The sequence below is a fragment of the Carlito syrichta genome, unplaced genomic scaffold, assembly GCF_000164805.1.
Source record: "Carlito syrichta isolate Samal-C Ts95f unplaced genomic scaffold, Tarsius_syrichta-2.0.1 Scaffold312385, whole genome shotgun sequence".
Taxonomy (NCBI): domain Eukaryota; kingdom Metazoa; phylum Chordata; class Mammalia; order Primates; family Tarsiidae; genus Carlito; species Carlito syrichta.
The window spans coordinates 57,517-69,572 of record NW_007256481.1 but is presented as its reverse complement, the minus strand read 5'-3'; the positions used below and the strand labels follow the sequence as shown (position 1 = coordinate 69,572).

The following is a 12,056-nucleotide window of genomic DNA, read 5'->3' as shown; positions in this document are numbered from 1 at the left end:
CATAGTTTCCCGTCAGGGTCAATCCTTTTCTTATAGTATTATGATAGATGTTCAAGGTCCACTTATTAGTGAGAACATGTGATACTCAGATTTTTGTTTCTGTGATGTATTGCTCTTTATCTCCCACTCGATTATAAATTGCTTGAATAACCATGTCATTTACATTTATGGTTCTCTACATGTGGTAGATAAAACTAAATGCTTTTAAAACCTATTGAATTAATCTCCACATATGATATGGAAGCTCATATCATGGCATTTGTAATTGCCCAACACATTGCTGAGAAGAAATAAAATGGGTCTAACTTAAATTCTACCCAAGAAAACATTGGCAAGCAAAAAGAACAAGAAAAAGAAGAAACAATCAAAGACTTACTCTGTAGTCACTCGATGTTACATAGAATATAGGGAGAAAGGCTAACCAGATGATGCACGTGGTGTACATGGTAAAGCCTATGAACTTGGCTTCGTTGAAATTTTCTGGGCACTTCCGCGTTTTGAAGGCATACACAGTGCATAAGATAACCAGGATCACATCATAGGTAAGAGAGATCAACATGCTGGAATCTCTGACATTGCATTTTAAGATGACTGTTTCCCGCTTTTCTGCAAGTGTATGCCTCCTGGTGCCTGGAGTCTCCAGGATGAGCCACACAGACACCACCACAATTTGCACCAGTATCAGACCCAGGCAGATGAAAACCTGAGAACTGGGGCTGATGAATTTTGGCCTCTGGGCGCCATTCTTGACTCCATTGAAGATGCGGGCGATGCAGTTGGTCTTGGTCAGCAGGGCTGAGTAACAGATAGCAAAGGAGGTCCCCAGCCCGAGTCGGCGCAGTGCACAGATGACTGGTGACGGCTTGGCAATGAAGAAGAACGTCATGCAATATGACATTCCAACCCCAAACAACAAGATGTAGCAGAGTTCCCGGCCCGATGCTTTGACCAGGGGTGTGTTGTTGTGCTTGATAAAAACAGTTACAACCACGCATGTACACATAAAACCCAGACAGGCAATAGTGACAGGGCCAATGGCCCAGGCATCTTCCCATCTGATGTAGTCCTCAGGAAGATCATAGCATCCAGTTAGGTCTGCAGTGGGCCACTGCCCAGGCCCACAGTCCATACAGGTAAACTCATCAACCAGGTATTCGTAGGGCTCGCAGGGGATGCAAATCCAGCAGCAGACATCCCCCGGTTGCATGTTCTTCATTTCGTTGGGGGCACAGGGGTCGCTGCACTGGGAAGTGGGGACTGAGTTTCGGGACCAGTGGATAGAGTCGACATCTAGTGATAAGATTTCTGCCCAGTGACCAACCTTCAAGTAGGAATACTTTCCACCCACATACTGGAAATTGAACACGTTGTATCGCCCCATTCCATCTCCAAAAGTGTCAAACTTGACGATGCTATCTGCACCTTTATTTGGGTTGAATGGCGCTGTGATATGTAAAGTGAAAGAGAAAAAAAAAACAAAAAAACACTTGTTTAGGTGTCTTAATGTGATCAGTCAATTACCTTATGTCATAGACTTAGCAAAATCAAAATAACAGGACATGGAGATTCCAAGGCTGAAATTAATTATCAGTTACCATTGACAGTTGCACATCAAAAGCTATCAGAGTGCTTATGCTTTCATAAACTCATTCACTTAGTCTTACTGAGTGTCTAAAGGGTGTCAAGTCTCAATAATAATCGTGGGTACAATACAGTCCTGACTTCAAAGGAAATTATTAACGGAGGGGCTTGCAAACACATAGTCATAGTCTTTGTGGTATGTAAGTATGCTTCCCTTGAAAGAGTTCATAATGAGAATTGGGCAAAACATTGTGCTTAATTCTTATTACATATCTATTTACATACAGCCACCAAAATTTTCCCATCTTAAATATTTTTGTGATAATGTAAAATAACTAGGAATAATTTTTCTCCTTCAAAACATATCTCATAGATATATGATATGCTTTTTTAAAACAGTTCAGATGATTCAGAAAGAAAAAAATAGTAAAGCCCACACAAAATCTTTCAACCTAACAGTTTAATGTTTTGGAGTATATTCATTCTGACCCTATATATACATGTATCTATACATATCATCCTCCTATCCACGTGGCAGTATGTAGAATCTAGGTAAGTATGCTTTAAAGTTTGTTTCAGTGTCAGTAGCACTCAGCCAGATGGGTTTCCCTTGATCCTGTCCCTTTCTTACAGCTCTCTTTAAGTCCCTAAGAGCAGCAGCTCTCTGAATATCTATGTTTCTTCTCTTCCAGTTGCTTCTAAGCATGTCTCTCTTGCCAGTGTCTGCCACCACTCTGACTACCCATTTCTAGGTCACCTACTGTGTACTTCCATTTCATACTGCCAGTCTTTACTTTAGAACAGTCTTTCTTTAGAACCCAGAAGACTGTTGCTGATATCTATGTAATGCATAGATGAGCTCTGTATTCTTCTTGAGTACAATTACTTGAGTACTGTATTCTTCTTGAGTACAATTACTTGAGTACTGTATTCTTCTTGAGTACAATTACTTTATGGAGGAAAAGGGTCCCTCAATATGTTACGTGGGTCCTTGATAGAAGAAGACTTCACATGTTTCAAAATAGCCCTCTGCTGCCTAATGCTATAAGCTCCCCTAGAAGGTTGGGCTGGGCAGTTTATAAAAAAGCCTCCTACCACATATAAGACCTGTTAGCAAATGTAACCTAATATGCCAAATTCTTCCTCATTTATTGTGGTTTGTTTTCCTTGTCTCACCTTGCCATTTGACTTTACTAAACTCTCCCTCATTTCTGCTACATTCTGCAAACCCACCACATATATTTGGTGTGCTTGTACTTGTGTTATGGATTGGTTTCAGTTCGCTGTACGGCAGGAGGATGTAGTAGATGAGTGCATGGTTTTGGAGTGAGATACACTGTGCATGATTCTCATCTCTGTCTTTTTAAAGTTCTATGTCTTTGAGCAAGTTAACTTTTCTGACTCTGTTCCCAAATTTGCAAATGGGGAATAAGAGTTGTTTTGAAGATTTGATGTGGTAAGCCATGTAACATGTTAATCATAGTGACTGGCACACAGTAAGCACTTAACGTAAAATTAAGTCCCTAATAATAATAATGGTAATAATAATGATAATACACATAATACAAATAATAAGACAAAACAACGTCATCTTGGAAAAGGAGAGTTGCTCATAAAAGTGAGACATACTGAGTGACAGGAGGGTGAAGATGGAAGGAGGGAGATGTTTTTCAGTTCTACCTACTTGTTTAGTGTTTATGTTTTAGTCAAGCCTCATTTCTGACCCAGTCAGGACCCAGGTTCTCCATTCCCTTTCCCACACTTTCATTGGTAAGCATGATTATTCATACCTATTGCTTTGTAATGTACATTTTTAGTTAATGAGGTGTCAAGGGTATTTTTCTTTTAAAATTAATGCAGATCTTTTTTCATTGGCTGCAGACTATTATACATAAATCCCAAACTACTTAAGCATTCTTAAAGTTTTAGCAGTTAGGTGATTGCGCAGGTTTTACCTTTATAGTCGTCATTATTTATTTCCTTAGAGAAAATTTATTGAAGTAAAATTGCTAGATTATTTTCTTTAAAAATCTAGCTGCAAAGTACAAGTTTACCATCCAGAAAGGTTTTTGTGTTTGTTTCTTTGTTTGTTTGTTTTTACTAATTCAACCCTCCCCTAAATATTGTACAGGAATATCCATTCACCACAATCTTACAAACCTCCAGCATTTTGATGTTTTTAATTGTTGATAAACTGATAGGCAAATATATGATCTCATTTTAATTTGTAGTTCTTTGACTTTTAGGAAAGCTGATTATATTTTTTAAATATTTATTTTGTAAATTGCTGATTCATGTACTTTGCACTTGTTTGCTTTGGGAGTGTTTATTTAATTTTTTAATTAACAAGAGCCATATATGGATTGAACATATTAACCCCTTGTCATATGTGTTGGAAATATTCTTCTCTTTGAACTTTTTTTTTTTTTTTTTTGAGTTGGGGTCTCACTATGTTCTCAGCCTGGAGTGCAGTGGCACGCTCACAGCCACCACAGCCTCGACCTGCTGGGCTCAGGCGATCCTTCCGCCTCAGCCTTCCAAGTAGCTGGACCCACAGGTGTGCGCCACCACACCTGGCTTATTTTGTGGTTTATTGTAGAGATAAGGTCTAGCCAAGTTGCCCAGGCTGGTCTCAAATCCCTGAGCTCAGGCAATCCTCTTGCCTTGGCCTCCCAAAATGCTGGGGTCACAGGCTTGAGCCACCGTTCCCGTCTTCTCTTTGAACTTTATGTTAGTTTTTTCCCAAACAGATTTTTAAAACCTTAGGTAAATTATTCTATAGACCTCTTCATTGTAATTTCTAGTTTACATATCAGTCCAGAAAATTTTTCCCTACTCCAAGATTATTTATATATTTAACATTTTTTTCTATTTTATGGTTTTCTCTTTTAAATTAAAAAATATAGTACACTTCAAAGTTACTTTTTATTATTATTATTTCATTTTAAAGATGTGAGGTACAATTCAGGATTAGGTACATAAATGGTCAATGTACAGGTGAAGTTTGGGGTTCCCATTAGACTTCACATTGCCTGGTTTAAGATCAGGTTAAACCAGGCAACACGAGGACCAGCGGGAGGCCTAGACTTCGCCTATACGTTGACTACTTATGTACCTAACATAAAGTGTGAGTTAGGATTCCAATTCACATTTTTTTCTCAAATGGTTATTTATTTATCTCTGTGAGTTAAAATACTGATTTTCACAGTTTTAATTTTTATTATATTTAAAAAAAACAAGGCTTGTAAAATAATGAGTACTTTCTTTTTATTCAAAATTTCTTCTAGACATTTTAACAAATAAACCATTTGTATTAAATAGCATATGAAGAGCATAATCTGCAGAGCTACACTGAAATATAACTGTTTCTCCACAACTACTTGGAATAGGATGGTACTTCCCTTCTTTTCAAAATGTTTGGTGCCATTTTTTAACCTTAGGTTTTTTCCTTTAAGAAGTGTATTGTTTGGTGTCTTCTGGGTGTTTGTAGTCTGAACAAAAAAGTACATCATGTGGAATTCATATTGCTCTCTCAGTAAGGTTGGGTTCTTTGTTGCCGTGACAGGATACAGAGTTCTTGATTCATGTTTGCATAGAACTAAACTATCCCAGTATTATATATCACACCACTACTGAAACTATTTTACTGCCTTTCTGTCACATTACAAATTGACTTTAAAATACAGTTAAAGTATTTTAAATTATGGCTGATAATTTAAATTTAAATCAAATTAAATACTAAATATCATAAAATCTAAATATAGTACAAATTTAAAATGTATATTATTATACAATAATTTATAATAGAAATGAAAATTATTCAGTAGTAAATAAATCATTTTTCACTGATTTATAATACTTATATATTAAATCCCTTGAAAGTCAAAATTTTATGCTATTTGTTGTTTCTCTTGGTCTCTTTCCACAGTGGTATGATCTTTTAGCAACTATTATAGCTATCTGCTAAGCTTTAGTATTGGTTGGGACAAGTGAATATAGGTGTTACAACATTATTACTTTATGTTTTAGGTATAGGAATCAATATCAGAATTCTTATGTCATATAAAACTACATGTGCTTATTCTATGCTCAGAAAAAAATTATGGAAAATGTTAGGGCTCCTTTCATATGTTACAAATAAGAAAAATATTGACCATTTTAACACATCGTATGTAAGAATCTGAGACATGCTATGAATTGTGTTATTCTCAAGTAGGACCTAACCTCCACTGATGTTCCTTTGATGCTATTAGATGATTTCTGGAAAACAGTTCTAAAGGCATGTCTTTCATATCTTTAAACATTTCATAATTTTCATGTCAATTCTTGAATATAAACTTTCTTAAATTTAATATAATACAGGTGATACAACATTATTTTGTATGTCCTGAGCTTGTGAGTGTTATTGATAACATTGTTGACATGTAAGCTAGTAATATATTAATATAAAAATGGAAAGTATCTTCGTTTATAAATATTTTTTTGGAGATCATCTAATAGCATCAACTAAATATTGATGGAGACCAGTTACCTACTTGTGAATAACAAAATGAATTGCACATCTGAGGTTTTTACACTTGTAAAATGTGTTAAAATAATCAACATTTATTTGTAACATTTGAAAGGAGTTCCTAAATTTTTAAAACAAATTTTTGGAGCATATGAATATATTACCAATTCAAAAGTTAAATAATAAAAAAGGAATACACGAACTGACAATCAAGTATCACCAGACATTTAAATAAATGTCTAACTTGAAAGAGAGAGATAGAAACAACCAGAAAAAAAAAATTGGAGAAAATAGGCACAGGATATTCTTACAAAGGAATATTCAGAGAACAAGAATGAACACTTGGAAATGAAATAGCAGAAATAGAAATTCAATATAAAGATTGAAAGATAAATTTGAGAGAAATCTCAGAGTTTGACCAAAATGTTGGGATGGGAAAGTAGAAAATACAACAGGAAAAGGACTGCTCTGTGGAATTTCAATATGCAACCAACAGGTGGTCCAGAAAGAGAAAATAGAAAGGGTATTATAAAAAGAGCCAAGTGAACACGGGTGGGGAGCGGACTTGGCTTGGGAAAGCGTGAGGCAAGAAACTTATTCTTTCTTGTAAGTGTGTTGTATTCATGTATAATCTATGTATTTGTGTTATTTTGACAAAAATAAAGAAATTATAAAGTTAAAATATATAGAATAATTGAATAAGGACAGGCAGAATAACTTTAAAGTAACTATGAACTTTAAAGTAAATTATGAAAATAATATTGGTGTAAATATTATAACAAGTACTTGAATAAAAGTGAATGGTGAATAAACAAATAGTACTTTTGGTGGAATTTTGTTTTTGATTGTTTACCTTTTAACAAAATTTGTTTTGTCAAATGTATAAAATGTATAACAAAATGAGTTCTAGTTTCTAAATCCTTTAAATACATAACACACATTAATCTACTGCAAGTTAATACATCACAAATTCCAAACAAAAAAAACTATTGTCAGAAGGTCTTTAGTTTGTAATACAAGGTGGCCATGTCTACACTAGAATGAGAAAGAATGAAAGAAGAACCTAGAACACAAAAGTGAACCATGTCTGTCAAATATTCCACTTGTGAACATGATCCTATTCTTGAACAGTTGTTCAAAACACAATGCTGACCTGACCAGTGAGGAGGCAAGTAAGAAAAACAAACTCTTAGGTGCTGCTGGAATGGCTTCAAGTGGCAGAAAGCTTGAAGTCCTAGGGTATTGATCCTGTTGTCTTCCTGATGCATTAGTGTTGCCTGTAAGTCAAATGAGTCACTGGGGAAATAGAACCCGATGAACCAGAACCATGATTCTCCAGCAACGGGCCATATAGTTCTTTAGAGGGAAGAAACTCTGGGGAGTTTGCTCTTCCTCAAGTTGAGTCTCACTAAGGGAGTAAGCATTATTGGAAATGGAAAAATAAATCACTTCAGCTTTCATTAGTGTTGCAACAGCATAAAAGAACCCAGACTAAAAGGGGAGGGGAAGGGAAGAACAACCAGAAAGACAGCAGAGTTTCTTGACTTATACAACCTTCTCCAAAATCTAATTTCAAGCCCCTCATCACTCCAGTGCCTCAAAATCAGGCCCTAATTTTCAGAAGGAACCTGATCTGGCCTTGTATTAGAGGAATGGTTTCTCATGTTAGCTCATTATCCAATTAGTTCTGACCCCAGTTTCAAATAGATTTATTTGAAAGGTTTAATACCAAGGTGACCAGCCCTCCTAGGAACCACTTGGTAGAGATGAGGGTAGCTTATGCCTTAAAAATATCATAGGTCAGTGGCGGGAGAAAATTAAATTGGTTCTTCAGTTTTTTTCCTCTCAGAGAGAAACCCAATTAAGGTAAGACAATAATGTGGCTCTTAACAGGCCTCCGGGAAGGGACCATTACCTCCTCTGCCTAGTTTCACATTCATAAACACTTAATGAATATAACAAAAGCTATTAGCAGCAACATAGCTCCAATTTTACAACTGGGACCTCACTGAAGTTTCTGTGAACTAATCTTATGAATTGGAATAAAGTTATAGGTGAGAAGACAGAAAATGGCATCTCCCTGGAAAGATCATACTAGGTAGGGGTCAAGAGGTAAAGAAATCAAACTCCTTTGGCTAGAGCAAACAAAATCTTTTACAAACATCATCCAGTGAGAAGCTAGGAAAAAAATAAGAATGAATCCCTGGCTGTCAGTAATTAATTTACTTCCTGATTAGGAACAAAATTGTGGCAGCATTTCTCACAGTTAACAACTGATTGTAACAGGTGTAACAAAACGCCACTTAAATATGCTCAGTCTCACATGTGGAAAACGCTCAGTAAGTACCTACTGTACACATTGAAAGTGAGTGTCTGAGAAAATATATTGAAAAATCAATAGTTTTCTAGGATGCTATGGCTTTTGAAAAGGATTCTCTTCAGTTTCCCTGAAATGTTAGCATTACAGATTTTGTTGGGTTCCCTATCTAGATTCTACATATTATTGCTGAAATTTTCAACCTTCAAAGCAACTCAGGAAAGAACAACCTACTCTTAGAGTAAGAGTAAAGAATGGAGAGACAGGGCACAGAGAAAATAGCCATGAGTGGAAATGAGTAAGCTTTCAATTCCCCCAATTCAGGGGTCAGGGCTTGCCTGGTTTATCTTAGCTGGAAGTCTTACAGTGGTCAATGAATTTTTGTGTAGGAATCTTCTTAATATGAGCTAATGATACTATCATATTTCTTTCTACCTTATTTGCCCTCTTCGTTATGATTATACTGCTCCTCTCTCATTTGCTCTAATAAGCGTTTAGATTTCTAAAATCTTTTCATTAAAATATAATGTATACAGGAAAAGGGTAAAAATAAGTGAATCATCACAAAGTGAACATAGATATAACATTGTGGCTAAGAAACAGAACATTATCAGTTCCCTTGTTCCTTTCCTTATCACTCTACTCTTTCTTCTCCCCAAAGGTTCTCACCATCTTGCCTTCTACTACCATCATATTAGTTTGCCAGGGGTGCTGTAATAAAGTACCACCAACCAAGTGGCTTGAAATGACAGATTTATTGCCTCGCAGTCTATCTGTCTGGGATCAAGGTACTAGCAGGATCCTGAGGGCTGTGAGGAAGAATCTCTCCCAAACCTCTCTCTTAACTTCTGGTGGTTTGCCAACTATCTTTTGTTTGTAATTGCATTACTCTACTCTTTCCAGTTCACATGGTGTTCTCCTCGTCTCTGTCCAAGTTTTCCCTTTTCATAAGAACACCAGTCATATTGTATTAGGGTCCACCCTAATGACCTTATTTTAACTTGGTTATGTGTATAAATACACACTATTTTCAAATAAGGTTACATTCTGGAGCACTAGAGCTATGACTTTAACATGTCTGTTTCAGGGAGACACAATACAACTTATAATAACCATAGACTATTTTGCCTGATATTAAACTTTGTATTAATGTAAGCATAAAGCATGTATTATTCTGTACCTACCATCTTTTGCTCAAAGTTAGGTTTTGAAGATTTATTCATTCATGTAGTGATAAGAGGCTATAGTTGGTTCATTTTTATTGACGCATAGTATTTTATCATATTATATGCCACAATTTATTTATCAGTTATTATGTTGATGGATATTTAAGAGAACTTTCTCTCAGTATTTAGGATATAAGTAATGTTTTATCTTTAGCTGGATTATCCTAGAAGCAAATCCCAAGACAAAATTTGAGTTCAAGTGTTGATTTGGGAGGTTATGGGACAGTGGAGAAATAAGATAAACAGGACAGAATCCAATACAGAATGTGTTAATGAGTCAGTTACTGCTAAGGGAAAGTAAGTCTTAGCCTTACCAGGGCCCTGTGGGAGCCAGTGAAGAATGGGAATTGGGGCATAAAACCTCATCTTATCAGCTTGAATGGGACAAGTCTTGTTTTAGGGCAGTTAATAACCCTACAGTAGTCCCTAAGTGTTCAAGTAAAAGAGTCACACCACTCACTTTAAGTCAAAAGGTAGAAATGATTAAGCTTAATGAGGAAGGAATGTCAAAAGCTGAGAGAGGATGAAAGCTTATCCCTTGACCCAAACTGTTAACCATGTTGTGAACACAGATGAAAAGTTCTTGAAGGAAATTAGAAATGCCACTCCAGTGAACACACAAATGATAAGCAAGTGCCACAGCCTTATTACTGATATGGAGAAAGCTTTAGTGGTCTGGATAGAAGTTCAAAGAAGCCTCAACATTCCCCTAAGTCAAAGCCTAATCTAGAGTGAGGCCCTAAATTTCTTCAGTTCTGTGAAGGCTGAGAGAGGTGAGGAAGTGCAGAAAATAGAATTGAAGCTTACAGAGGTTGCTTAATAAGATTTAAGAAAAAAAGTCATAACATCAAAGTGCAAGGTGAAGCAAGTGGTGATGTGAAAGCTGCAACAAAGTTACTGAGAGATGTAGCTATGGTACCTTGATGAAAACGGCTATACTAAACAACAGATTTTTATTGTAGACAAAGCAGCTTTCTATTGGAAGATGACCTCTAGGACTTCATAGCTAGAGAGAAGCCAAGGCCTGGTTTCAAAGCTTCAAATAGCAGGCTGATTTTCTTGTTAGGGGATAATGCAGCCTGTGACTTTATGTTGAAGTCAATGCTCATTTACCATTCCCAAAACCCTAGGGCTAAATCTTAAGTATGATGCTAAATCTACCCTGCTTGCGCTCTGTAAATGAAACAACAAAGCCTGGATGACACAGCATCAATTTATAGCATGGTTTACTGAATATTTTAAGCCTACTGTTGAGATCTACTGCTCAGAAAATAAGACTCCTTTCAAAAGATTTCTATTCATTCACAGTGTACCTAGTCACCCAAGAACTCTGATGAGATGTACCAAATTAGTGTTGTTTTCATTCCTGCTAACACACCATTCATTCTGAAGCCTATGGTTTAAGTAGTAATTTTGACTTTCAAGTCTTATTATTTAGGAACCACATTTTGTAAGGCTAGCTGCCACAGATAGTGATTCCTCTGATGGATCCAAGCAAAGTAAGTAGAAAACCTTTTGGAAAGGATTTGCCATTCTACATGTTAAGGACATTTGTGATTCATGAGAGAAAGTCAAAATATCAACATTCACAAGAATTTAGAAGTTGAATTCAATCCTCATGTATGACTTGTGGGGATTCAAGCCTTCAGTGGAGGAAGTCACTGGAGATGTGGTAGAAATAGCATAAGAACTAGAACTAGAAGTGGAGCATTCTCATGATCAAACTTGAACAGATGAGGAGTTGCTTCTTCTGGATGAGGAAAAAAGTGGTGAATATTGAAATGTAACCCAGCCCTGTGGGGATGCTGTGAAATTGTTTAAATTACAAAAAAATATTTAGCCTATCACATGAACTTAGTTGATAAAGTAGCAGCAGGGTTTGAGAGGATTGGCTCCTATTTTGAAAGAAATTCTGCTGTGGGTAAAATGCTATCAAACAGTGTTGCATACTAGAGAAAAACTTTCATGAAAAGAAGATTCAATTGATGTGGCAAGTACATTGTCATCATATTGTAGGAAATTGCTCCAGTCACCTCAGTCTTCAGTAACCACCACCCTGATTAGTCAACTACCATCACTATTGAGGCAGGACCTTCTATCAGCAAAAAGATTATAACATGTGGAAGGCTCATATGATTGTTAGCATTATTTTTTTTAGCAGTCAAGCATTTTTAAATAAAGATATGTGCATTGGTTTTTTTTAGACATAATTATTTACAAACAATATACTATGGAAAAGTGCATGACTCATGTGCACTGAGAAACCAAGAAAATTATGTGACTTGCTTTATTGTGATAATCACTTTATTTCAGTGGTCTGGAACCGAATCCACAATATATCACAGATATGCTTGTGTATGTGTAAAGTGTGTGTGTGTGTGTGTGTGTGTGTGTGTGTGTGTGTGTGTGTGTGTGTGTATTT

At 36.1% G+C, this 12,056-nt stretch overlaps 1 protein-coding gene across 1 annotated transcript in view; it reads right to left on the bottom strand.

Annotated features, from left to right (window-relative positions):
• Window positions 1-12,056, bottom strand: part of LOC103272377 (metabotropic glutamate receptor 3) — a 76,876-nt gene that overhangs the window by 23,957 nt on the left and 40,863 nt on the right. The window contains exon 2 of the mRNA XM_008069889.2: window positions 377-1,443. Within this exon, the coding sequence (XP_008068080.1) occupies window positions 377-1,443 (1,067 nt within the window). The remainder of the gene's footprint in view (window positions 1-376; window positions 1,444-12,056) is intronic.